The sequence below is a fragment of the Corvus hawaiiensis genome, chromosome 21 (assembly GCF_020740725.1).
Source record: "Corvus hawaiiensis isolate bCorHaw1 chromosome 21, bCorHaw1.pri.cur, whole genome shotgun sequence".
Taxonomy (NCBI): Eukaryota; Metazoa; Chordata; class Aves; order Passeriformes; family Corvidae; genus Corvus; species Corvus hawaiiensis.
In genome coordinates this window covers 1511756-1535235 of record NC_063233.1, presented here as the reverse complement: position 1 = coordinate 1535235, position 23480 = coordinate 1511756, and the positions used below count along the sequence as shown (strand labels likewise).

At 43.7% G+C, this 23480-nt stretch overlaps 1 protein-coding gene across 6 annotated transcripts in view; it reads left to right on the top strand.

The window, feature by feature from the left end:
- Positions 1–23480, top strand: part of CRB2 (crumbs cell polarity complex component 2) — a 57477-nt gene that overhangs the window by 2349 nt on the left and 31648 nt on the right. For 3 of the 6 annotated variants that reach the window (XM_048325593.1, XM_048325592.1, XM_048325591.1), the window contains exon 1: positions 20596–20813. In XM_048325593.1, the coding sequence (XP_048181550.1) occupies positions 20741–20813 (73 nt within the window). In that variant the 5' untranslated portion in view covers positions 20596–20740. Of the gene's footprint in view, positions 1–5404; positions 5469–20288; positions 20423–20595; positions 20814–23480 lie in introns of those variants that run through there. The other 3 variants (XM_048325597.1, XM_048325595.1, XM_048325594.1) reach the window with 2 other exon arrangements.

Here is a 23480-nt window from a genome sequence, read left to right as displayed (position 1 = left end):
GCAGGTGCTGAGCTGTGCAGTGGGGCAGCCCCATGGGATGGGCACTGAGGGATGTGGTGTCAGCCCCAAATGCTACACTAAGGACTAAGTGGCCATTAGCTACAGGACAGGGGAAACCCCTAAGTGAGCAAGGATGAAATGCAGCCTGTCAAATTTCAAGTGTTTGGTGTTGTTTACAGACAAGTGGGAATGCTCATGTAGTGCCCCAGGGAAGAGGGATTTTTTTTCGTGTTAGAAATCTCTGTTTGAGACTTACCATTGTCCAGTGACCCAGTTCTTTATGGGTTTCAAATCCTGCCTTTAGACATATCCTAAAGTTAATGGGATTTGTGCAAAGATAGCCGAGGACAGACTTTGAATTGCAAAAAATAACTTTCTGTGCATGTCTTTTAAAAATCTTCATAGCAAAAGCTGTGTTTACATGGGAAATTAGTCTCATAAGATTGATATAGCAAAGAGTTTTATTTTGAAAAATGCTTAGAAGACCTGTATTAATTTTTATTTTAAAGTGTCTCTCAGGCATAGAAGGGAGAGAATCAAGCAGGTAAGTGTCCAGTGTAGAGGATACTTGAAAATTGAGAATTTATGCTGCAAAACAGAAGATGATATGATTTATGCTGGGAGTCATTTGTGTACCTAGCTCTTTACCAAGTTTTACACAGTGCTTGCTAATATCTGTTGCAACCCTGAATGATTCTCTGACTTTGAGCTAGAGCAAAGGAGATAAAATAGTACTGGAGGAAAATTAGTCACCAGGAGAGGAGGATTCACACCACGAAATGTTGCACAGAGCTCCTCAAGTCCCAGAGCAGGCTCTGCAGGGTAACATTTCAGAGATCTTTTAAGCGACAGGGATGAGGATCAGCTTGAAAAGCAAGCAAAACTGGAACTAAGGAAATGGGAAATACTTTCAGGTTATGACTAATGCAATTATTAGAGAGGCTACTGCAGGCACTGTGGTGGATTTAGCTTCGAATAAGAATAGAAGTTATGCCATGTGTGATTGATTCCAGGTTGGGTTACAATTTAGAAGTGCAATTAGTGAGTCATCTGTTACTTTATATCAATTATTAAAAACAACAAAGGTCTAGGTTAAAAAAAAGAATGCATGTCTCAATATGTGGTGCTCTACTTGTTAATTTTCTGATTTCACTTTCTTGTTTGAGGTGTCTCAGCTTTGCAGAGTTGTGGTACAGAGTGTTCCTTAAACCAGCGCGTGAATTGCTCTCAAGCAAGGCAGCACTCACCTGCCAGCCCCCGTGGTGTGGCCCTGTCACACCATCCCACACTTACCTGCTTTGGCCAGAGCCAGCCCGAGGGCAGTGTCTGTAGTGACCTGCAGGCCAGCAGCTTCCTGACCCATTTGTAAACACAAGTGCTTTAATCTTATTCTAATAGGTACTGTTTAGGACAGAGTGCAGCGCAGCTCGGCATTCCTGACAGCTCGGTTGTTGTGTAGTGCTGCCCTCAGTGCTCTGGTTGTGTTCTCACCCCATCTGGCAACTGCTGAATATGTAAAACTTTTCTTCTGGTGGCCATGACAAAACTCATAGCAGTAAACATAGCTTTGAGGGACAGAACCAGGCTCCATGGGAGAATTGATCTGAGCCAACAGAGCATTCCTCGTGAAATAAGAAGGCCTGGAAGCAAATGATATTACCAACCTTCACTGGGCATTTAATTACAGTTTCTAATTAAGGTGATGCCCTAAGTGGTCATGTGAAGTGTCCTGATCTGTAACATGACATATCAACGTGGAGTGTTGGTACTTCATCTGGACTTCAACATTTTTGTTGTGGATGAAAGTGCTTTTGCCTGTTGTGCTCACGGGAATGGAGGACAGCAGCTGTTTGCAGGGCATCTCTGCTGTGTGGGCTGTGGGGGAAAAGGGGCAGAAAGAAAGTTCTAGGGTCCGTTGTCACTGAGCCCATGGGGCTGGCAGTATCATATGCAACAAGTTACGCACGCAATTTAGGAGGGTGAAGTTGCAAAGACCAAGCACTGGTCTGCAGCTCTGCTCTCTGGACACGCCTGGACTGTGTGAACAGACATCTAAAGCAGGACTGAACTCCACAGAGCTTCACAGTTTTCAGTCTTTGTAATACACATTTGAGATGGGATTCTCTGATTGCTGAGCACTCCCAATGATTGTGGTTGATATGGTTTGCACTTCTGTGTTACTGGGCTTGCAGACATGCTGAATCAATTTGGAAATGAGCTCTTTTTTCCATTTGTGGGTAGGACATGGTATATGTTTATCTCATATCAAGATGAGATAAGTATTTCCATTTATATCAGTGGCAAGTAGATAAATATTTGGGGGTATATGTACGTCCTTTCTAGAAAAACAGAGATACAGTTGTAAGGATTGTTGTTTTAGGGAAGAGTGTGATTGGACCAGATAAGGGATGACAGGAGTTTGGTCCAGGTCCTTAGACAGATATGTTAGGGTGGGTTTTTTTTCTTTTGCTTTGAAGTTTAAGATTGAAAACCTGCCATCGTTCCAAAGCAGAAACAACTTGGGTGGCCTTTTTATCACTAATAGGCAGAGCAACTAGGCAGGACTGACTCCACTGAAAAGAGGCTCTGTCATACAAGAGGTTTTCCAGGTCAAGATTAAAAGCAAAACAGCTCTCATCACATGAGCCTTTGTACTGCACCCATATTTTCTAAATGCTTTTGGCTTATCCTTAATGTTTATGCTGCTATCAAAAATAAACCCAGCTTCTCTCTCCCCGGGTGTTGTATTTAACATCAACAGTGAATAGGCTTTTTCATTCCTAAATGCTAATTTCCTTTCTGTTTTCAGTCTGTTTCTGGTATGAAATTTTTTTGTTTTCAGTGGGTTTGGTTTCTTCCCTCTTTGGTTTTTTAACTGCATGTTTTCTCCTTCCCATATCTGTTTCTGTCTTGGTAATCAGTATTTTTTTGGTGGCAGCAGTAGCTGAGTGTCTATCAATGACCCTGAAGCCTAGAACTTGAATCAGAGTTTGTCTGAGTGCAGCTAGCAGCAGTTATAATAATCTTTTTAAAAAAAAGCTTTACCAAGATTAATTTTTCATCAACAGACAGTGGAGAACTCTTAGGAATAACTGTAATTGTCTCACTTTGAACTGTGGTCAGAAATGCGGTCTACAAATCTTGCTATAATGAGAATTTTGGTTATAATGAAGTAGCGTTATAACTTCATCAAAAATTTTGTGATATTAGAGCCAGAATTCAATGGCATTTGGAAACTGCTCCCAAGCTGTACCCTTGGGATAAAACTGACCTTGCTGAAGCTGGTGAGAGTGTTTCCTGAGTGTGCCAGTACTCAAACCCAACAAAGAACGTGGCTCGGAGCAGATTGTCAGCCTCTTGTTGGTTCATCTCCAAGTGGCTGAAGCTCCAGAGCAGATAGAGAAGGTCAGTACACTGTACCCTGCATGTGACAAATGGGTGTTGACCAGCACTGAGGACTCTTTGCAGTCTGCTTCATCTCCTCCGTGATGATGTGCTGTCCCCTCACACTGCACAAACTAGAAGTAACCTTTCCATATTTGAGACTCTTTACTCTGTGTACCCATGGAGCTGCTGCTGAGCTAACTAGTTTTGTCACATAATGTGATAAATGGAAAACAGATCTGCAGCAGATACAAGTCATATTCCAGACTTTAGGCATGTACTTCAAAATTTCATCAACTTTGATATGCCAAAATGTTATCTAAATGTGGATATTTAGTAGCTGGAGATGTCAGTGAGCTGTGACTAGCAAATGAGCTGTGTGTCTGCTGAAACACTGAGAAAGATTTGGATGCCTGTGTCGTAGGAGGTATGGAGACTGCAATGCTGACTATCAATTTTGAAGTGTATCAGATTTCTCTTGAAGGGAAAATTGAGCCCAGTCTGTAAAGATGGTTTCCTGGACAGCCCAAATGTTTGGACAAGTAGTTATCCTTGTGATGAGCATTTACCAGTAAAGGATCTCCCAGGGTCTACTCGCCCCAATGCAAGTCCAAAATGGTCAGATTAAGCATTTGAACAGAATTGTACCTGTATTTTGGGGAGAGTATATTTTACATGTACTTTCCCATGTTTAGTGTAGCACACCTGTGAGTGTAGAAATGCCTCTTTACACAGAATGTTTTCTTGGCTTCCTGCCTTAAATTAGAAGCTTCCTGTCAAATCTTTGCTCTAAGTTTGCTTGCATTAGGAGTGGGAAGTTGAGCACTGTTGGTGTATCTTGTATCCTGGTTGGCTTTTTTTGTTTTAATTAACCTGCCAAATAATTTTAATGTGGGCATGTAGTGCCATCCTATTCGGCTTTCCTGTTACAGAAGCTGTGCAGCAGTTCTGCCTCATGCTCTGGTGTTCAGCCTTTCTATCAGTTAAATAAATGCAAAAATTCTATTAGATGCAAGTGTTCACAGAGCTATAACTTTTTATTTATCCTTCTTGTTCTCTGATGGCCTAAATTATTTCAGCTGTTCTAATTACTTATTTAAGGACAATTGAGCTCTCAGGTTTTTTTCTGGGAGGGCTTAAGGAATAGTGTGTCTCACAAGCAGAATTATAGTTGCCCGCAAATTAAGGCAAGCAGACAGACTGCAGTAATGCTGTAGTAACCAGGCAGGTGGCTTATTTTAGGCTAAGTTTTATGTGAAATATTTATGTACTCATTTAAATACTGAAGAGCTGGGGTTCATGCAGTCCTGAGAGCACAGCTGTATATCAGGCAGCAGTTGTGTCCTTAGTGGAAAGCCCCCCAGTTGTGTTCTGAAGGCATTCAGCAGTTGAGGCCCTTTGCTAGGGACCTGGAAGCTCAGCTGCTGGGACTTTTAGCCTTCTCTGTCACTGTGGTTTGTAGTGTGTAACACTAAAATCTCTAAATTCTTCTGTGCTTTAGTTTGTCCTGGCTCTGAAATGGGGGACAGTGGGGATTTCCTGAGGGTTTAGAGGGCTTGCTTCATAATTTATGTGTTTGAAGCCAGCATGGTGTGTTTGTTGTAGATACCGTTTAGTGTAACAAGGTTTTGTTAACTGGAAAATTAAAGTATTTTTAAATTATGGGGAAATGTAAAATGTGACAGCCAAAGGAAAAAAGAGATTCTCCCATTTCCTTTTGGTTTTGCTGCACTGTGCATCTTCAGTTAGTCCCAACCTGTGCTAGCACTCCTGCTGGATAACGATCTGCCCTCCTCCCAAGGGACAGCGCGATGAAGGCAAAGCTGCTCCTCTCTTCTGTGCTCACTAATTGATCTCTGGCTTGGCCACTTCCAGCAAGGTCACAGAACTGGCAGCTACAAAAACAGTGTTCTGTGCAAAATTTAAAGGGGAAGAGTAGAAGTACCTAGGATGGGATTATAGGCTTTTTAAAAATTCACAAACATTTTAATTTATTGGATCTTCTGTTTTGTTTCTGCAGAAGTCTGAAACTTGGAAAGGACTGACAGCAGAAGATTCTTCATTGTGACCTGTTCCTGCAATTTGTGAGTGAGCTCTATCCTGCAAATTGCTCTTTTCTCACTTTGTAGTTCCACGTCCATTTTTATTAGAACACAGCATGAATATTCCTATTCAGATCCTGTAAAGGCAAAATGATTCCTAAGCAAGTGTAGTGTGATCTTCTCAATTTTTTTTTTCTATGCAGAAGATTTGTCATGCTGGCCTTGAAAGGCATCCATGTGTTTGGTTTTTGTTTTCTTTTTGCAAAAGTGCTTTAAATCATTCATCCTGTTTTCTCAGAGCTGACTCTTGATTAGTTCAGGTGCTTTACGATTAGAAAGGTGATGGAAATTTGGGGTTAAAAAACCTCCACAAGCACCAGTGCCAGCCTGTCAGTGTGGCAGGGCCGTGGTGTGTGGCTCATTAAGCACCGTGCCAGTCCCTGGCATTGTCACGGCAGGGGCCTCTCTGGGGCTCTCAGTGCCGGGGCTGTGCTCGGCAGGAAGGGCTCGATGTGTGGGGCTGGGGCTGCTCCCCCAGCCCTGCCCAGGACATTGCACACCTGGCTTAAAGCTGGGTGCTGTGCTGCATGGAGCAAACCCAGGGAGAACTGCAAATGAAAAGATGCATTAGCACAGCTCGAGTGCTTAATTACTTGAAAAGCAGAAGAGTGTACAGGGTTTGATTAAAGGAAATGGGCCAAACTGTGTGAAGGCAAGGCTAGAATACTGAGGGCAGAACAAAGCTGTGCTGCATTATTAGCGGATTCATGAATGGTGTGGCAGAGAGGGGAAAAGGGGTTTGGTTGGCCTGGTGTGATCTAAAAATACAGAGAATGTGCTATATGGAGTCATAGCTGTTGTAGCATCTTTAAAGGATAAAATATGCAGCTTCCTCTGAAGTGGGAGGATGGCAAGGTCTCACAAAGCAGAAGCACCTTGTGTGGAATACTGTACATTCACATGATCCAAACTGCAGTGAGTAGCATACAGTGTTTTTGTAGTGGCTCTCAGTAAGCTGGTAATTGAATTATCAGCTGAATACTTAAAGATTAGACACAATGTCTTTGGGAGAGGGGTGTAGAAGCAAGCCTAACTTGATTATTGCATCAAATCAATTTTCTCTTCATGGTGAGTTGAAGCAAATAGTTGATGGTTCAGAACTCCTTATGCTTCTTCTGTTACAAAGAACTCTGCTGGTGTTTGGCATTTTAACTCTTGTGTGAGACATGATACCAGAGAGGGAACAGAAAAAAATGAAATTGTGTTAAATTGTCATAAGCCCCCAAGCTGATGAATTGGTTTGATACTGTTTATTCCACTAGAACTCGAAGCGATTAATTGTATAAACGCTTGTTTGAATTCTTAATTTGTCTATAAATACGTATAGTAATTAATGAGGAGGCACGAAATCATCTTGAGAGTCACCTTGAGCAGAGAATAAGCGTTCTCGGTGCATTCCTAGGAAGCGGCGCTGTGGTGACGGTACCCAACCTCTGCCACCGCGTGGCAGCTGCAGCTCAGTGCCGGGCCGGGGCTGGCTGCAGAGCTGCGCTGCTCCCGCTCAAGGGAAGGTCATTGTGCCTCAGGGAAAGACAAAAGCACAAATATTCCTTCTGCAAAATCACGCCTGGAGTTTCAGAAGTTTTCCCAGCATAAACCAAATGTCAGTTTGTATGTGGGGCTGTATCTGAAGTTGACAGTGTCTGTTTTCTGCATGAAACTTGCTTCAGGGAGCAGGGTTTAGTGTTTTGCCCAGTGCAAGGTACAGTCTAAGGAGGAGGTAGGGTGGAGGTGGAGAGATGTTCTTTGTTGATGTCTGGCTATGGAAATGCATAAGGACAGACCAACCTGTAAAACTGTCTCAGAGGATTAATCCTTTATCCACTATCACTTCTCTAAATAGTCTGTATTTATTCATGTGTAATACACAACTGTGCATTTAAAGTGAAAAATAGTATATAGAAAACAAAAGTAAATGGAGAGAAGAGTATGGAATTAAGGACTGAACATGGAGTTTTTGTATTCATGCATGATTTGTGTATGTGCACATTCATTATAGATCCACTACAGGTAGCAATGGCAGAACTTGGGATAATGGTTAGTAATGGTAATGGTATGATGATATAATGATTAAAGTTGACTTTTTTTTCCAAGGGACCTTACGGCCAGATTATATGGCATTATAAGAGGCAATTAATATCTGTCCCTCACAAAAATGGTGAAGGTGTAAATACTGAATTAGAGTAGCAAAAACAATCATTACAGTCAACAGAATGGTAAAACTGCAGATTAGACAAATGCAATACATTACAAAGCCACTGACTGATATGAGAGGCATGATGTATTTAAACACTTGACATTAAGTAAGTTAGGTTTTAGAGGTTTAAAGTACCTATGGATTACATTATTCTTGAAGAGTACTTGGGCTCACTAAGAGCACAGCAGGATCTAGGGGAAGTATTTGCTCACCAGCAATGGAAATGTGCTCCTCTGAGGGGGCAGCAGGGGATTGCTGAGCTGGATGAAACAACTCCTTGCCGTGAGAATGGGTATGCAAAATGTCTGCGAAAGACAGGCTTCCATTAAACTGGAGAGAGCCTGGTGCAGAGCACAGTCCTGTCTTATCCTGGGGAGGAAGCGCTAGTGCACTGTGCTGCTTCCTTCCACCAGAATTCCTGCGTGCCTCTGCTCCATACATAATTCAGATGCAATGCATAATTGAAGGACTATAAAGCCACACTTACTTTCATGTATTTAAATTACTTGATGAGCCATAGATGGGTTTTGCCATGTCTGTCCTTTTGCTTTGCCTGTTTCTGTAGTTTGTTGAAACAGTGGGGACCATGGCCCAGTGAGTCAGCAGCTCCTGAGAACCACTTCCAAAATACTAATCAGTGCCAACTGTCAGGATTAGTATTCCATTAGAAAAAAGTACAAATATATGACAAAGTCTAACTAATTTGCAGTGTCAGATATTCACTTCCTCTGTTGGCAACATCTTTGTAAAGTACAGCCTTTTCAAAGTAAAAAACCCTAACTTTTGAAGGGTACAGATGTCACAGTAACAGCAAAAAATCTCTGCCTTGAATGGCCTAGACTGTTGTACTTCCTAGGAGTAGTGTCTGTGTGGCAGCTGAGTGTGTATAACATCTCTTTTCTCATACAGGTCTGCAACAAAGACTGGCTTACACATGGAATTAAAAGGGAAAACATCAATTATACATCTTGAACTTTCTCACTGTTCCTTTCTGTTCTAGATTCCTTCTCTTTAGATCAGTAGTTTGTGACTGGATCACATGATGGTATTTCCAGTACTTCCAGTGCTATAATTGCTCTGTGTGGAAAGCACTGCTGAGGTGCCCTGGGCCTTTGCACTTCAAATATTGGATGTGTAACATTTTATATATTTAATCACCATCGAGTAGAGTGTTTGGATCCAAGCTATTTAGAGCAACTGTCTGTGCTATTGCAACCCACTCAGGGCCCTGAGGGAGACCTATGAACAGAGAGAAGGCTCAGATTTCTTTGAGTAATTCAGTATTGCCAAATACTTTGGTTTGCTACGGCTGCTGGGTTATGGAATGGAGAAGTATTGGGAAAATCTGTGCAGAGAACATGGTGTTAAAAGAGATCTGTTTAGAGATTCAGGAAAACGTTGTTGCTTTCTGCTCTGAGCACCAGAACTGTGAAGAAAACATAACTTATGTTGAGTATGAGGTAGAAATCAATATCTGAAACATTCTTCAAAAACAGAATTGAAGGCTAACATCCTTTTAAGCTCGTGGGAAGAGGAGCCTCTTCTTTGCTAGAACAAGTTACTGTTTACAGCAATTTTAATAAAGTATCTCCTGGTAAAAAGACTAAGTTGTAACATCTCCAAACCTTTTATAGATGAAACAGTGTCCTTCAAGGGCCATACTGCTCAGGTAAACCTTGTTTGCATGTGTAGTGATGGGGATACATTGTCAGTGATAGTCTATGTTAAACATTTTCCATTTTATCTCGGTAACATTTAGTTCCTTCCACATATGGGATGCTTTTGTTCTGTGCTTTCCTTTTTTTTTTCTCCTCTTGGAAGCAAACAACCCAAAGCATTATTCTGCCACTTGGCACCTCTCAAGAGCCCCACTACTCAGAATTTACATGAATGCTCCTGCAAACAGTTTAATTCCAGGGCTGCTTCCAGCACCAAGCCATGGGTCTGCTGTGGTACTGCTGTAGCCCTCACCCTGCCCCATGCCAGGACCTGCCCTGCTCCATGGTGTGGATCCCCAGCCCATCCTTGGGGGTGTCAGACCCTCTGTCTCTGAGGTTAAGTACCTGTGCTTATCCCAGCCTGTAGTAATTGAGGCATTTTTCTGACAGGTCGCTACAGACAGGATTTCACAGCACAAGCATCTCAAGCAGAGGGTCTCACTTTATTCTTTTTTGTGTTTCACACTTTGTTATGACACCTCCATCTGTTTGCTGTTCTGTGCTTGTATCATTGCTGTGAAAAAATAATGCCATCACGTCTTTTCTTCTCTCTAAGACAGAACAGATGCATAAAATTTCCCTCAAAGCTTGCATGATCCAGTGGTTTTGACTCACTGAACAGCTGTTATTCAGGATTTATTCCCTCTCTCCATAGTTTTTCTGACCTTTGACAATCTTGTGACCATCACAACTTGCTGGAATGTGGAAGGACAGAGCTCCCTAGGAGCAGCTTCTCCATTGGCATGAACCAAAGCCTACTGTAACTGCCGGCTGTCTTTAATTGCTTCTTTGGGCTTTTGAGTCAGATGCTAAGTGTAGAAGTCACGCAGTAATTAGGGGTCTGTCTGGCTTCTCCTGGCGCTCTGACTGCTACCTGTTGTCCCATGAATAGCCACTATTCCCAGCCTTTGAACTGGGATGAATTAATCTGCTTCTCTGCTCCTTCATGGTATATTAATTGATACTTGTATTTATGATACCGACATTGTATAATGCAGTAAAAAACTGAAACTGGGAAAATGTGCAATATGACAGGGAAGTGAGAGCTTGCCAATGTGTTTCCATACTTCAGTCCCTACCTCTGCTTTGGGAACACTTGTGCTCTAGAGAAACAAGGACTGAGAAAATGCACTTGCAGGTGGAAGGTACAGGATGGAGAAACTGCGAGTGTGAGGAACGTACAGAAAACCCCTTTCTGTATCCATGGGTTTGTAGTGCCGTTCTCTGTGTCTCAGTTCTTCAGCAGCAGGGTCTGATCTTAACGATTCTGCACTGATGGAGAATTTGGAGTATTCTGTTTCCCAAAGGGGATCCTTAAAGAGTGTGGTGTGGATTGTGGAAGGTTTTACTTTTCCTGTAGCAGCATGTAATTGTTTTTGAGCTGCCTTTCCCTAAGCAATTGACTTTAGTTGAAGCACTTGCAGTTGCTGGGTTCATATTGCTGCTCATGTCGAGGCAGGTGTTGGGGCAGTTCCTGTGTTTGCAGAGGCAGAGCAGAGGGGGAGGACACTTTTGTAGATGGCGCTGCTGAGGAGTTGGGGAGCAGCACTAACCTCCCAACCCCGTGGAAATGCAATTGCAACAGCAGCCCTGGTCAGATACTCATCTGAGTGAGACTGCATGACATTCGTGAAGGTTTGTGGTGAGGGCCAGGCATGTCTGTTGTGTTTAGCACTGGGTAGTCTGCTTCCTTCTCCTCAACACTTCACAAAAAATTGTGAGTTTTTCTTGTCATTATTGGTTTTGTTCCTTATTAACTGTTAGTCTCTGTGCCAGCATACATAATGATTGGGCTCTGTTGTGCTCAACATTGTCTCTGCTGTGGTTTGGTTTTCAGGATATGAGTTTATTTTCTTTCCCATCCAATGGTGGGCCACAATGGGGAGGGGTCATTAAGGCTGAGTCAACAGATCTCTGTGCATCAGCTGACGCTCAGTTGCAGATGTTACAGCTGCCAGTCCATCCCATAGGCTGCTCCTGAAGCAGGACCTTCTGCAGAGGCACTGCCTTAGGAAAGGACGTGCCATGTTTCCAATCTGTACTACATCAAAAGGAGTACATTGCTCTTGCACTTCTATCAAGCTGCATAATTCAGAGCATTCTCTGAAAAGTGAAATGGTCAGAGCAAACACAATAACAGCTCCATCAAATATTGATAAAATAGGATTATTAATTAGAATAGGGGTGTAGGATTAAAATGTCCCTTGAGTTGCATTCCCCATTTGATGCGAGAGTGTGGTTTTGTGGTCAGAGAGTGGGAAGCTCAGGATAACTGGAATCTTTTCTTGTCTCTTCAATGTGTTTGCTTAATGTCCTTAGTGGTTCAAGGGATATATAACACTATTGACCAGAGTTGCTGGAATTCTGATATGCTCCTATGGTGGCACTGCTGGGAGTGAACTTTACAAGGATCTCTCTGTTAGTGTAGCTTGGTCTGATTTGTAGCTCATAAAAAAGAAAAACCTCTCTGAACAAGCTGATAATTTGCAGTCCTGTTGTCCTGGAGTGTTGTCCTCCTTCAAAGAGCTGCATGTCTTTGTGAGAGGGTGAAAACACTGGATCAGTTCCATGGAGCATATGCCACTGGACCACTGGGCCCTCAGGTGCAGTGGAGGATAGCATTTTGCTTTCGACAGTGTGTGTAGTGCTGAACCAAATAGATATCAAAGCAAAGAGAATGAATTGAATTTCCCAGTTACACAGCCCTTGTGTAAAAAGGAGCTTTCAATGTCTCCCACTTGAAAAAGACACCGCAGGTTAGCTATGAGATTTCCTTTTAGAACAAAGCCCTGATCTGCATCACTAATAACAGCTGAGATCATTAAAATAGAAAGAATTTCCCTTTGAATTTCTTTTGAACAGTATCTGCATTCTCTGTCACTGGTGTTAGCTTTTCTTTTCCCACAGTTCTGGTCCATCAGGACTGTGCAGTAAGAATTTATTTTCCTCTTTAGGTTCTTCCTGGTTCTAATATTCTACCTAGAAGAAGTGTTTTAGACCTGTTATAATTATACAAGTTCTGTAAATTCATTCTTCCATTCTTGTGCACAAATTGTGTATTCTTGGGTCCCTCAGAATGTGTCTGTGCAGCAGCAGTTTAACACCCCTGTGAGCCCCAAGGCTCTTTTAGTGGATAAAACTCTCAAATCTGAAGCATCTCTTTTTTTTTCCTCTTTCCCTTCCAAGTGTTTCTCTGCTCTCTCCAGAGCCATTAGATGCTCTGACTATGCACTTCAGGAGATCAATATGCTTTTGGCATTCACAGGCATTATTATTCTGAGACTGTGCGACTGGTGTGTATTCATCCTATTAACATCTGCTCAAAATTCCCAACATCCCAGCACAGCTAACAGAGAATGACCGTGTTGTCCTTGGTCAGGCTCTGTGCAGCAGGCATTGACACCTGGTTTATTGTTGGACAGATTCTATTTCCCCTTTTACTTCGTTGTGACCTTATCTCACCCCTGGAAGCTCCATTTCAGCTGCAGATGGATGAATGAAATGGGAAGCATTTTGTCCACTGCTGCTGGGGCAATTCCTCTGTGCTACTGCCCAAATAAGTTATTTAGTTCCTATATTGTAGGGGCCAGTTCTGACCTAGGAGCGAGATTCCAGCAGCCCTCGAGGATGTGCCTGTAGTGGAAGCACCGTCTCTGCAAAGCAGTAGAAAAGGAAAAGAGTCTGTTGGGCAGATTCAACAAATCACTGTCCTTATGGCTGATGTAACAGAGGATTATGAGCTTTAAAGTCATGGAAGGGGATGAACTGTGGCTTTGACTTCAGTGATAACTCTGTGGATATTGGGTGGTGGGAATACAATGTCAGCTTTCTGGTTGTAACAGATCGTGGCAATAGGGTTAAGTTAGGAGGGGAAAGGAACAAGGAGCTGGAGTTAAGTGTGTATCAGTGTGGAAGTTAATAGACAGGAGTGGCATTCACTGTTTTAAACCCCTGTCTGAAGGATGTAACTCTTATGAATGGGAAGAAACTGTTTTAAGGGGAAACACAATGCGTTGACATTCCTGGCTTTCCCCCCTGCATTTTGGTTGCTTTGGATTTCTCACTCCTGCTCTCCCAAAAGTTGGTTGCTATAATAAGAGGTTTGTTCAGATTGTAATGCACACTCTTGAAGATTACTTAGGGTTAACTCTGACTAACAAAATAAAATTAAAAGTAATCATTTGCTCATTCAAGATTTCAGGGAAATGTCTGTATGATTCCTCAAGTTAAAAGGAAATGTAACAGCCCACAAAAGTCTTTTTTAAAGACTTTTTACCTTTCTGAGTGAAAGGAAGGTGTGAAATCTCATAAATACTGGGTACTGGGCACTGATTAATCTCCATTATCTGGCCTGAATCAAAGGACATGCAGAAGCCAAGGGAACCTGTGTTTTAACAAGATTTACAGGAGGCAGAAATGGAATTGAAGAAATCTTCACTTAGTCTCATATATTACAAGTGACAGTGGTTTCTCATTTTCTCAGAACACACACACACACACACACACACACACACACACACACACACACACACAAACCTAAATAGATTTTCTTGCCTCTTGGATTCTATTTTCTCCAGCATGCTTGCCATAGTGACCTCCTGGGAAGGGAGACTGGCAGAAGTATGCAAAGTGCCCTGGTTCAGAGTCATGCACTTAAAAGGGGTTTGGATCAAATGGAGTTTAAATCTTCAGCCGAAAGTTTTCTTTGAAAAGCGCTGATAGGCCCTCATGACCCTCCAGTGACTTGCTGAAGGTGTGGGTTAGCAGAGCCAAGGAGCCACACATCAACTGGGACCCACTACAGCTGCTCTCTGTGATTCTGGGAAGCTCAGCCATCTGTACTTTGGCTTCCCTTCTGCTCCCAGAGACAGCAAAGGAAATTCTGCTAAAGTCCTGTAACAGAGGGGGAGTTAAAGCTGAGTTGGAAGCAAAAAGGTTCATCATTTGCCCAGAGAGTGTAGCTAGGCTGGCATATGGAGTCACTCCCAAAGCTAATGAGAGTTAAATTGTCAGGTTTGTGACTTCTGTCTCATAAAGCATTCAAGCATAACAAATGGTGCTGACACACTGGCCTTGGCATGGAAAACTTCTTTAAATATACAAGATGCTGCTTCTTACTGGGGTATATATAAAGTTGGCTTAGATGCAGTGAAGTTTCTTGGGGATAAAATGGATAGCGTTCCAATAAGCTGTCAATTATGTTTCTTTCCAGAAATGATGCATATAATTGGTGAATGGCAAGGCTGGCTTGGCATTAAATAGTTGACTTAAAGTATTATAAATCTTTGGAGGTTTTCCCCAATAGTTCTTGGGAAGATTCTAGAACCATCCACTTCAATATTTTGTATACAGCCTTGTAAGAAGCCTTATATGTGTCTCATCAGAGAGATGCTTTGGTGTTTATTCTTGGTCTTACTGAAACAGTTGTAAACTGGATGAAGTGGTGCTTCCTGGTGCTTTTACCAGTTCTTAGAAAGTTTCTAGATCCATCCACTTGAATATTTTGTATACAACCTTACCAGAAACCTCAGTTTTTCTTTTTATTTTTTTTCTAAAGCCATTGAGCAGATTTTGTTTCAGACATATTGATGAGCTCCTGTGCACATTCAGCACACCGGTTAGCAGAGCAAGAGATTCAAGCACTTGCGCTGCTGATCAATATCTCCTCTGATGGAAGGCCAGCAGGAGCTCAGTTTGCCTGCTGTTGTGAGACATGAAGTAGAAAATGTGCATAAGCCATGCTGGCTAAGAGGAGTAGAACAGAGCTTCCCTCAGGGCAGAAGGAAGTGCTGAAGCCCTTGTCTCTGGTCCGGTTCTGCAAGTAGAAGCAAACAAGATACTCATTTGGAGACCATGAGAACAAGCTTGAATGCTGTTAACACTTACATGAAGGTCTGCATTGGTCATTCTTAGAGGTTTGTTAGGCAATCTGACAAATGGCTGGTGATGGAAGCACCGGGATTTAGCATCCCAGCAAAATGGCAGTGTGTGCTGTGGTAATCCCTGCCAGACCCTCTCATCCAAGCGAGAGCACATCCAGCAACTTGTGCACACCCACCTTAGGTAGGGCCCTTACTCTGGGGCATTTGTGAAGTAGAAACAACTGACTCAGGTGGGAGCTTCAATCTGTGAAGTAATAATGCTAATACTGGTGTGCAACATGGCCTAGAAAGGCAGGAGTGTGGCAGCCCAAAATCCTGAAAGTACTGGAGAATATCCCCACCTCTGAGTCAGGAAACTGAATGTGGGACTGTTCGTATACAGTTGTCCCTTGCCTTCATACTGACAAATCTGTCTTTAGTTACCTGGATTAGATTTGGAGCTAATAGAAGTGTTTAGTGTTCATTAAGGTGCAAATAAATGAAAGTGAGCCCCAGATCTTTGGCATCTTGGAGAACATTATTCATTCTTCAACATTTGGCACATTCATGGTCTGCATCCATTTTACTTCCTGCCACCTACTGTAGTGACAATGTCCAGTTTTCCCAGAGGGCTCATTACTGAGCAGACTGTGTGAAGTCTGTGAGGGAAAGCAGAGATTGCAGCTGGAAGGAAAATGAGGCAGAACTTGCTGATTTTGTGCAGAACTCAAAGGTGTCATTTCCATGGCAGAGATAGATGTCAGACAGGACTTTGAGGCTACACTCATCTTCAGAGCTCACAGCTCACACAGTGCAGCTGGATGTGTTTGTTTTCTAGGTTCAAAATTCCCCGTTCTCCCACTCCCCTTCCCAGAATACAAACTTCAGCATGAGGAGGTTCCTTCAGCCAGGCTGTGCTGCAGGGCAGCCTCCCTCCCTCTGGCTCTGAGTGTTGGCTCCTTTGGTTTTCCCCTGAAGCCCAGCCTGGCTCCACGGCTCTGGCAATGCGGAGCTCTGCAGCGAACCCTGCTAATCCAACCTTTGAAGGCTGCTTTGGGGCTGGGAGCACAGACCTGCCCTCCAGCGGCACCAGAGCCTCTGCTGAGCCCCGCTGGAAGGCGGCTATTTACAAACGTGTTGGATCAGTTTGTGACAAAAGCAGCAGCAAAAAGGCCTCTCAATACTCAACGTGCCTTCAAAACACCCTCAGATCCTGGCAATGTATTGGGCACATCCTTCCTGCTATAACATTTTACTGCAGAAAATCTTGCCTGAGACCCTTTTTACACCATTTTGGCTGCCTCCTGTGAGGTGATCAACATTCTCATCTTTCCATCTGCCAGAGAGGCCCCTTGGAAGGGATTCACCTCCACCAGGCAGCTGTAAGCAGGGAAAGAGGATCAAAGGGCATGAAGCTGACCTGCAGCAGTCCAGCAGGGTCTCACGTAGATCAAAGGGTACATCCATGGTCAGAGCCTGACTTCTGAGACTTCCTCGAGAGATAACTTTGCAGGAGTGTGGCCCTGTCTTTACCACAGCCTCGTCTGTGTGTGTTTGAATGGTTTATCTGTTGGAGAGGAAGGCAGAGATGCTGTGCACATGCTGGATATCTTTGTTATGGTCCTTACAATTTGTTCTTTTTTTGGGATGAGGTGTGTCATGAAGGTCTCTGAACAAGCAGCCAATGCTGCAAGGCAGAGAAGGTGATTTTAGACTTCAGGCAAACATGTTCATTCTGCCCTTGTCCTGCTGGACTGCCCCCCTCCTCTTCCTCAGCACTGCAGTTTTTTCTGGAATCAGTGATCATACTCCAGGAAAGTGAGACTGTGCCCACCTGTGCCAGTGACCAGACAACAACCGTCCTGCTCTGCCTTGTCAGCCCACTTTTCCCACTGCCATTGCCTTGGACTGACCAGTGTCACAGGCTCAGGACTCTGTCATTTATTAGGCAGCATGATTTTCTTGCCAGAAGTTCTGATTAGCAATGATAGGAAACTAAGTTTATTGTGTCTAAAAATGTGATTAGGATGTCTCAAGACTGGAAATTTTGTGCAATTTTGCCAGGTTTTAATAGCAACTTTAAAGTTTTGGCTCACAGCCCAAACTCTGCCTTGGCTCCGCTGTGGGGATGTTGCAACAATGTCTTGCAGCATCCAGGGTGCTGCTGGCACAGTCCTGCAGCAGTTCAGGATGTGTCCAGTTGCTCTGGTTCCCCAGTGCTGCTGTAACATTAATTTCTTTCCAGCTCTCCCATTTTCACATGGGGCCCTTTGGTGACTTCGGCAGTGCAGAAGGGACATCTAGTGGGCTGATGGGAGAGTGGGGACAGTGCCTGTTCAGGGCAGCAGGAGAGAGCCAATTTCCACTTAGAGATTGGACTCTGGGGAACCCTTGAGTGTTACAGCACCAAATTGTATTTGAACATTTCAATGTACAGAATTGGCCTGTGAGTCTGGAGGCTTGAAATTCCAAAATGTGAAGTTTTTAAAAATATTCCTGGCACTTTTCAGCTGTGACAGAAAACAGGAGAGTGTATGGAAGCAGTCAGGTTTGGCACAGTTTTTGAGTGGAACCAGAAGGTTTTTTCTTTACTAACTCAACTTCCCAAGCCAGCAGCCACTGTTAGTATGGACTCCTTTGTGTATGGTTATGCCTAATGACCCTTGGAGGAAAAAGTTGGAAAAAAAATCATGTCTTTGATGCTGTTGGCTTCCACTGTTCAATTCAGTAAAATAGATTTGCGCCCAGTGGTTCCAGGATTGTGAGGAGGGGAGGTGAGGCTCTGTCCTCTGGGGCAGCTACAGCGTGCACGTGACAGGAGATAGGAATGGCTTTATTTGTGCCACTGATACTTGCCGGCCTGTCACACGTCTCCAGTATCCAATCTGGAGTATTAGGATTATTTTAAGCCCTGTGTGAGCAAAGATTGTGAAACTCGTGCAAGTGTACATTGTTCTTTGAATGAAAAGCAGGCTTTTGCTGAGGTACTTTGGTGCGTGGTTCTCTCTGAACTTTTTGTAGAAAGATGTATAGGATTGTTTTGTGATAAGTGTACAGAAAAGTATAGAATAAGTGGGCAGCAAGGTTCTGCTGAGTACTCCAGACCTACTTTCTCTTTTCCCCCTAATCCAGCTTGCCCACTGCTGCCCCATTTCCATGGCATGCATTTCCGGCTTGCGAAGGTTCCTGCTCTGGGCTGAGAATAGAAGCCTTGCTGTTATGCTGTCCTTAAATCTCTCATAATGAGTGTTACACCAAGGAAAGCAGCTGTGTCCTTTGGCTCTAGTTTTAATACTATGTTAAAGAGCAGATTATGGTGACGTTGGACAGCAGTGATGCAGAGGTAGCACAAACCATGACCAGTTTGGGGAAGGCTTTAGCAAGGATGACTAAGGACTCGGAGCTTATGCTTTAGATAACAAATCCACCCAATTGTGCTCCTTTGGAAATGTAGTCAAGCCTAACAAATCAGGGCCTTAAAAGAGTTGCATTAGGTTCCTTTAATTGGACTAAGCTGGTTAATACCCACATTGGCTTTTGTATGCCCAGGGGTCCAGCACAGGAATGGTTTGCTGTTTATGCTGGCAAAATCTCATAAAATTGCAACCATGAACATTGATAGAATCAAATTCTAATATCCTCACAGGTAGACAATGGATTAAGGTATTTTGATTATTATAAGGAAGTTGGATGTTTTCCTCTTCCCTCAGTCTGGCTAGTGTGCCACAAGTCATGGCTCTGTCCAGGGTTTGGGGTGTCACAGGCCACACAGCACAGCAGGAACAGCAGGGCTGCACAAGACCTCAGCCTCTGTGGGACGACCTCCACTTTCTGTGGGGTGGGGGGTTTGTCACACTGCTTCTGTTTTATAAAAGCTGAGCAGGTCCTTCAGGTAGCCCAAGAGCCATAAATTACCGTGGATCGGTGTGTTTTCCAGGTGTTGTGAGGTGTTGCACTACTCACAGCAGTGCCTGGCTGAGAATGGTGCTTTGTTGCTGTGTTCATTGAGCAATGATTCATATGTATTTGCTGGGATTTGGAAAAGGTGGACTGTTGGAAGCATAATTCACACAGGTGAGGCAAAAATATTCTGAGTAGAAAGATTCTGCACATGTCAGTGTTTGGTTACATCCCCTGACAGCAAAACAAGAGTCTAAGGAGATAGAAATGAGTTCCAGATGGTTGTGGTAACTGGCAAGAAACTAATACTGAGGCTGATCTTGAGAAAACAGACTGAGGACACCAGAGATGAAGGAGGGGGCAGGGTGGTCCAGATAAGGTTGATAACACATGATATATCATCTTTGGAGCATTCCAAGGCAGGACAGTGAGATGAACCATTTGTTCCTGACCTGCAGAGTCTGGGTGGCTCTTGCTCTTGCTGTGTCTGTTCTGCTTCTGCACTGAAGGTAAAACCCCTGCAGTAGCTATCCCATTTCCACGCACATATCCCACCCTGCAAGGATATAGCCCTGCAAGGATGCTGGGATAATACAGATTACTCACTGTAGGATTGCTCCTGTTTTTGTCATGTGCAGCCTAGGTCTGTCCGCACTAATTCCTTGCTATCTTGCATATTTCTTGTTTAAACTAGGAATTTGTCTGGCATCTTACCTGTAGTTCTATTTTTAGTTGTTAGTGAAGGGTGAGGCAATGTACTTAATTCTCATTACAGTCAGTTTAATCCAATTGTGATGTGGATTTAGAGGGACTTAGTAGGTCTCGGCTGAGTGTGGGCTGTCTTTTTCCAGTTACTGTCATTAAACAATGCACACTGATAACTTTTTCCACTCGTAAAACTGAACCCATGTGTCTAAAGGTGGTGTGATTTGGTGCCCGTGTTTTGCAGACACCTCTGTTGATCTCTGTAACTGTTCCTCTATTGGGAAGAGGGTTCCTTTACATTTTGTGAGTTCACCTGTCCTGTGGGATCACCCACCCCATGAGAGACAGCAGTAAAGACTAATGTGGACTAACTCTGGGATTAACAGAGTGCTTTTGTCTTATTTCTCTTTGAACAAAGCAGCCTCACTCAGAAAACTGTGTTCGATCCTCCTGTGGAATTTGTAAATATGAGCTGATGGAGAGCCCTGCATCCTCCAAACAGCCTCGGTCCCGAACCAGTTCTGAGCCCTGTCACAGCTATGGGGGACACACCAGGTGCGTTTTCAGCGTTATGGAGGGGCAGAGGGAACACCCCCGGCCCCGCTGCCCGCCAGCCCCGTGCCGCGGTGCAGCCGGCTCAGTCCGCTCCGCGCGATCCAGGCGGGTTTTGCCGGCGCTCCCGGCGCGGGGCAGCGCGGGCTGCGGGGCTCTGTCCGCGGGCTCAGTGCTGCTGCGGCCCGGCCGAGCACGGGGCGAGCGCCCGGCGTGGGGAGAGCCCGCCCCGCACCGTGATGTGGCCACAGGAGGGGCTTGCTGGGCTCCAGCTCCTGTCTCTCCCCGGAGGGGTTTAGAACAGCCACTCTTACACTTGTCATGGAATTAAAGAAAACTACCTCCAGGCCGTACAATGCTGCTCTCCTGCTGCCACTTTTCCTCTTGTTTTGGGGTAAGTTTTTGTCTTCTGTGCCTGATTCTTACCCACCTACTATGCAGTAACTTTGGATCAGATCTGTGACCTGCCCTTATATTGAACAAATTGTCATTTTACAGTTAGATTTGTAGCCTGAAAACTTTAGTCTGGAAGATAAACACGCATTTCATTCTAGATATGTTTTTCCTTCTATGTCTCTTTTCACCTTTCTCCCTGTGCACATGTATGTATGCATTTATTCACAGGAACTAAAAGTAATTAGGTATTTGTGTAACTAAGTATTCAGCTATTATAGTAACCATTTTCTCCATTGGAAAAGTCTGAATATTTTGGTTGTGCCCATACAGAAGAAACGCAGACCTTTGTTTCCATCCTATATGCTTTAGAAATACATCTGGGCACAAGGGGATTGTACCCAGGAGAGTGTAGTGCCAGATACGTCTGGTACAAAATGTGGAGGGAGATCACAGGACAAGAGTGTCTCCATCTAGAAATTTTGAAGAAAGCAGATCCATCCTCAAAGTGCAAGAAGCAATGAGGTAACAAAAGAGTCTATCACACTGGTGGGGGGGTTATTTTGTTTTGTATTTTTTTCCACACTTAAAACTTACTTTATAGCCAAAGAATACACTTGAGCGTACTGGGATTCTCCAAGTTCCCAAGATCATGTCTTGGGGTTCCACTGACGCCCTTTCCATTTTCCAATATCTTATGTTCCCTGAAAAGAAGGTATCTCTGTTTTCTGTTTCTTCTGGAATAGGTGCCTAGAGATCTGCTGGGCCTAGACATCTGTTTTAGTCATCTAGGGATTATAAGGTCATGTCAGGAACACGTCCAGCCTTTTACTGGAAAGTATGAATGAGGTTGAACTGGTCTCCTTATCCTGTCCTCGGTAATGCCAGGCTAGTTACCTGTAGGTACCAGTCAGGTTTGGTTTCCACTGAGCAAGTACAGGGATGATCCACAACATGAAGAATTGGATGTAAAATGTGGAGAACACTGACAAAATACAGTCAGAGCCTTTTCTCTGCTCGTGTGTGCTGAACACGGCACTTGGCATTTTGTGCATTAGTAGGTGATGTTTATGTAATTTTTGAGATTTGGAGAAAGTTTTCAGCTTTTCCTTTGATTCCCCAACAGTCTATTTTTACTTCTGAAGCCTCCCAAGATTTCCTTTGCTCTGGTCACCTCAGACCATGAATGTGAAAGTCAAAATATGTTGTGATTTTTGTCTGATATTTTTTTTCTTTCTCTTCTTTGTACCAGCTTCTTTGTCTGGTGTGTTTGCTCTAAGTGCCTGGAATTCCTCTGGCCACAGGGAAGCAGCAGGACTGTCTTTTGTATCTAGTAACCATAGCTACTGGTTTGGAGTGTGAAGCAATTATGGTGGCTTTGTGTTGGGCAGAGGCAAGGCCGGTTGCATGGACAGATCGCCCGCGTGTGGCTGCCAGGGCCGGGCTGTGCTTCGGGGGTTTGTGCTCTCCTACCACTGCACTCGTGGCTTTTCACTCCTCTCTGGAACATTGATTTACTGAGAACATGGTGTTCTTTTGAGTGCAGGTGGATGACTCTTCTTGCTGGAGCCAGCAGAGCTCAAGGGAAGCGCTGATTTTCATAGGCTTTCCACCTACTCCTATTTTGCAAGGGGAATTCTGCCAGACTTTAGCTGGAGTGAATGGTGCTATTTAGGTAGCACTTGTAGGTTTTTAATGCCATAAAGAAATGTCTTTTCTTGCCCTTATGAACCATATAACCTCTTTTATTTCTAATTGACTGAGTCTAAATGTCACTGAAGCGGTGAGTACCTGAGTTACTTGTTCACAGTTTTTTTGGAAATTCTGAATATGCAGTTGCCTGGTGCAATCTGTACCCATCAGCATCCTGCAGCCAGATCCTCACTATCTCCAGTTGTTTAAAAGAAACCTCAGAGGGGCAGCAGTGCAGGCTCTGCCTGTGACTCCTCTTTTACTGCTGCTGCCTGTGTAATGGGAACACAATAGCTCCCAGCTAATTCCTTGTCTTTAAAGGAGATTCTGTAGGGCAGAAGGAGTGTCTTCTCATTTCTGTTCCCACAATTCCAGCCGTCAGCAGGCACAGGAATTCACATACCTTTGGCCTGAAAGATGCTTTGGACGCCTGCTGAGAGCATGTGCAAGACAAACCTGTTTTGCTATCAGCTCTCATGCCAGCTCTTGAGATTAGCTTGGACACAGGGACAGTTTAGGGTTTATTCAAAACCGGGGAACAAATAAAACCAATCTTTCCAGCTGTTTTGTTCATTGTCAGTATATTTAAATAAGAATTGGAAATTAAAGCCTGTGACTCACTCTGATGAACTGAATACACAGGAAAGTCCCTGTCCCAGTGTTTGATCTGTGGAAATGGCTGAGAGATCAAGAGAATGTGTGAAACATGAAGGTCAGCTTGGAGGAGTGTTTATTAAGGGAAAATACTGTGGTGTCCTGAGGACGAAAGATCAAAGAGTTACTGTGGCAATATATTCAATGCTGTCATAAACCAAGGATTCATAGCTCTTGTCTTCCTCCCAGCTCTAGAAGCATGATAATAGGAGTTACACCTTCAAATCTGCAGTAAACAGTGAACAGATAATGAACACAAGCTAGCTGGCTTCTTGTTCCGTGGTAAGAATGAGTTCAATTCCCTGAAGTGGTATTTCTGACT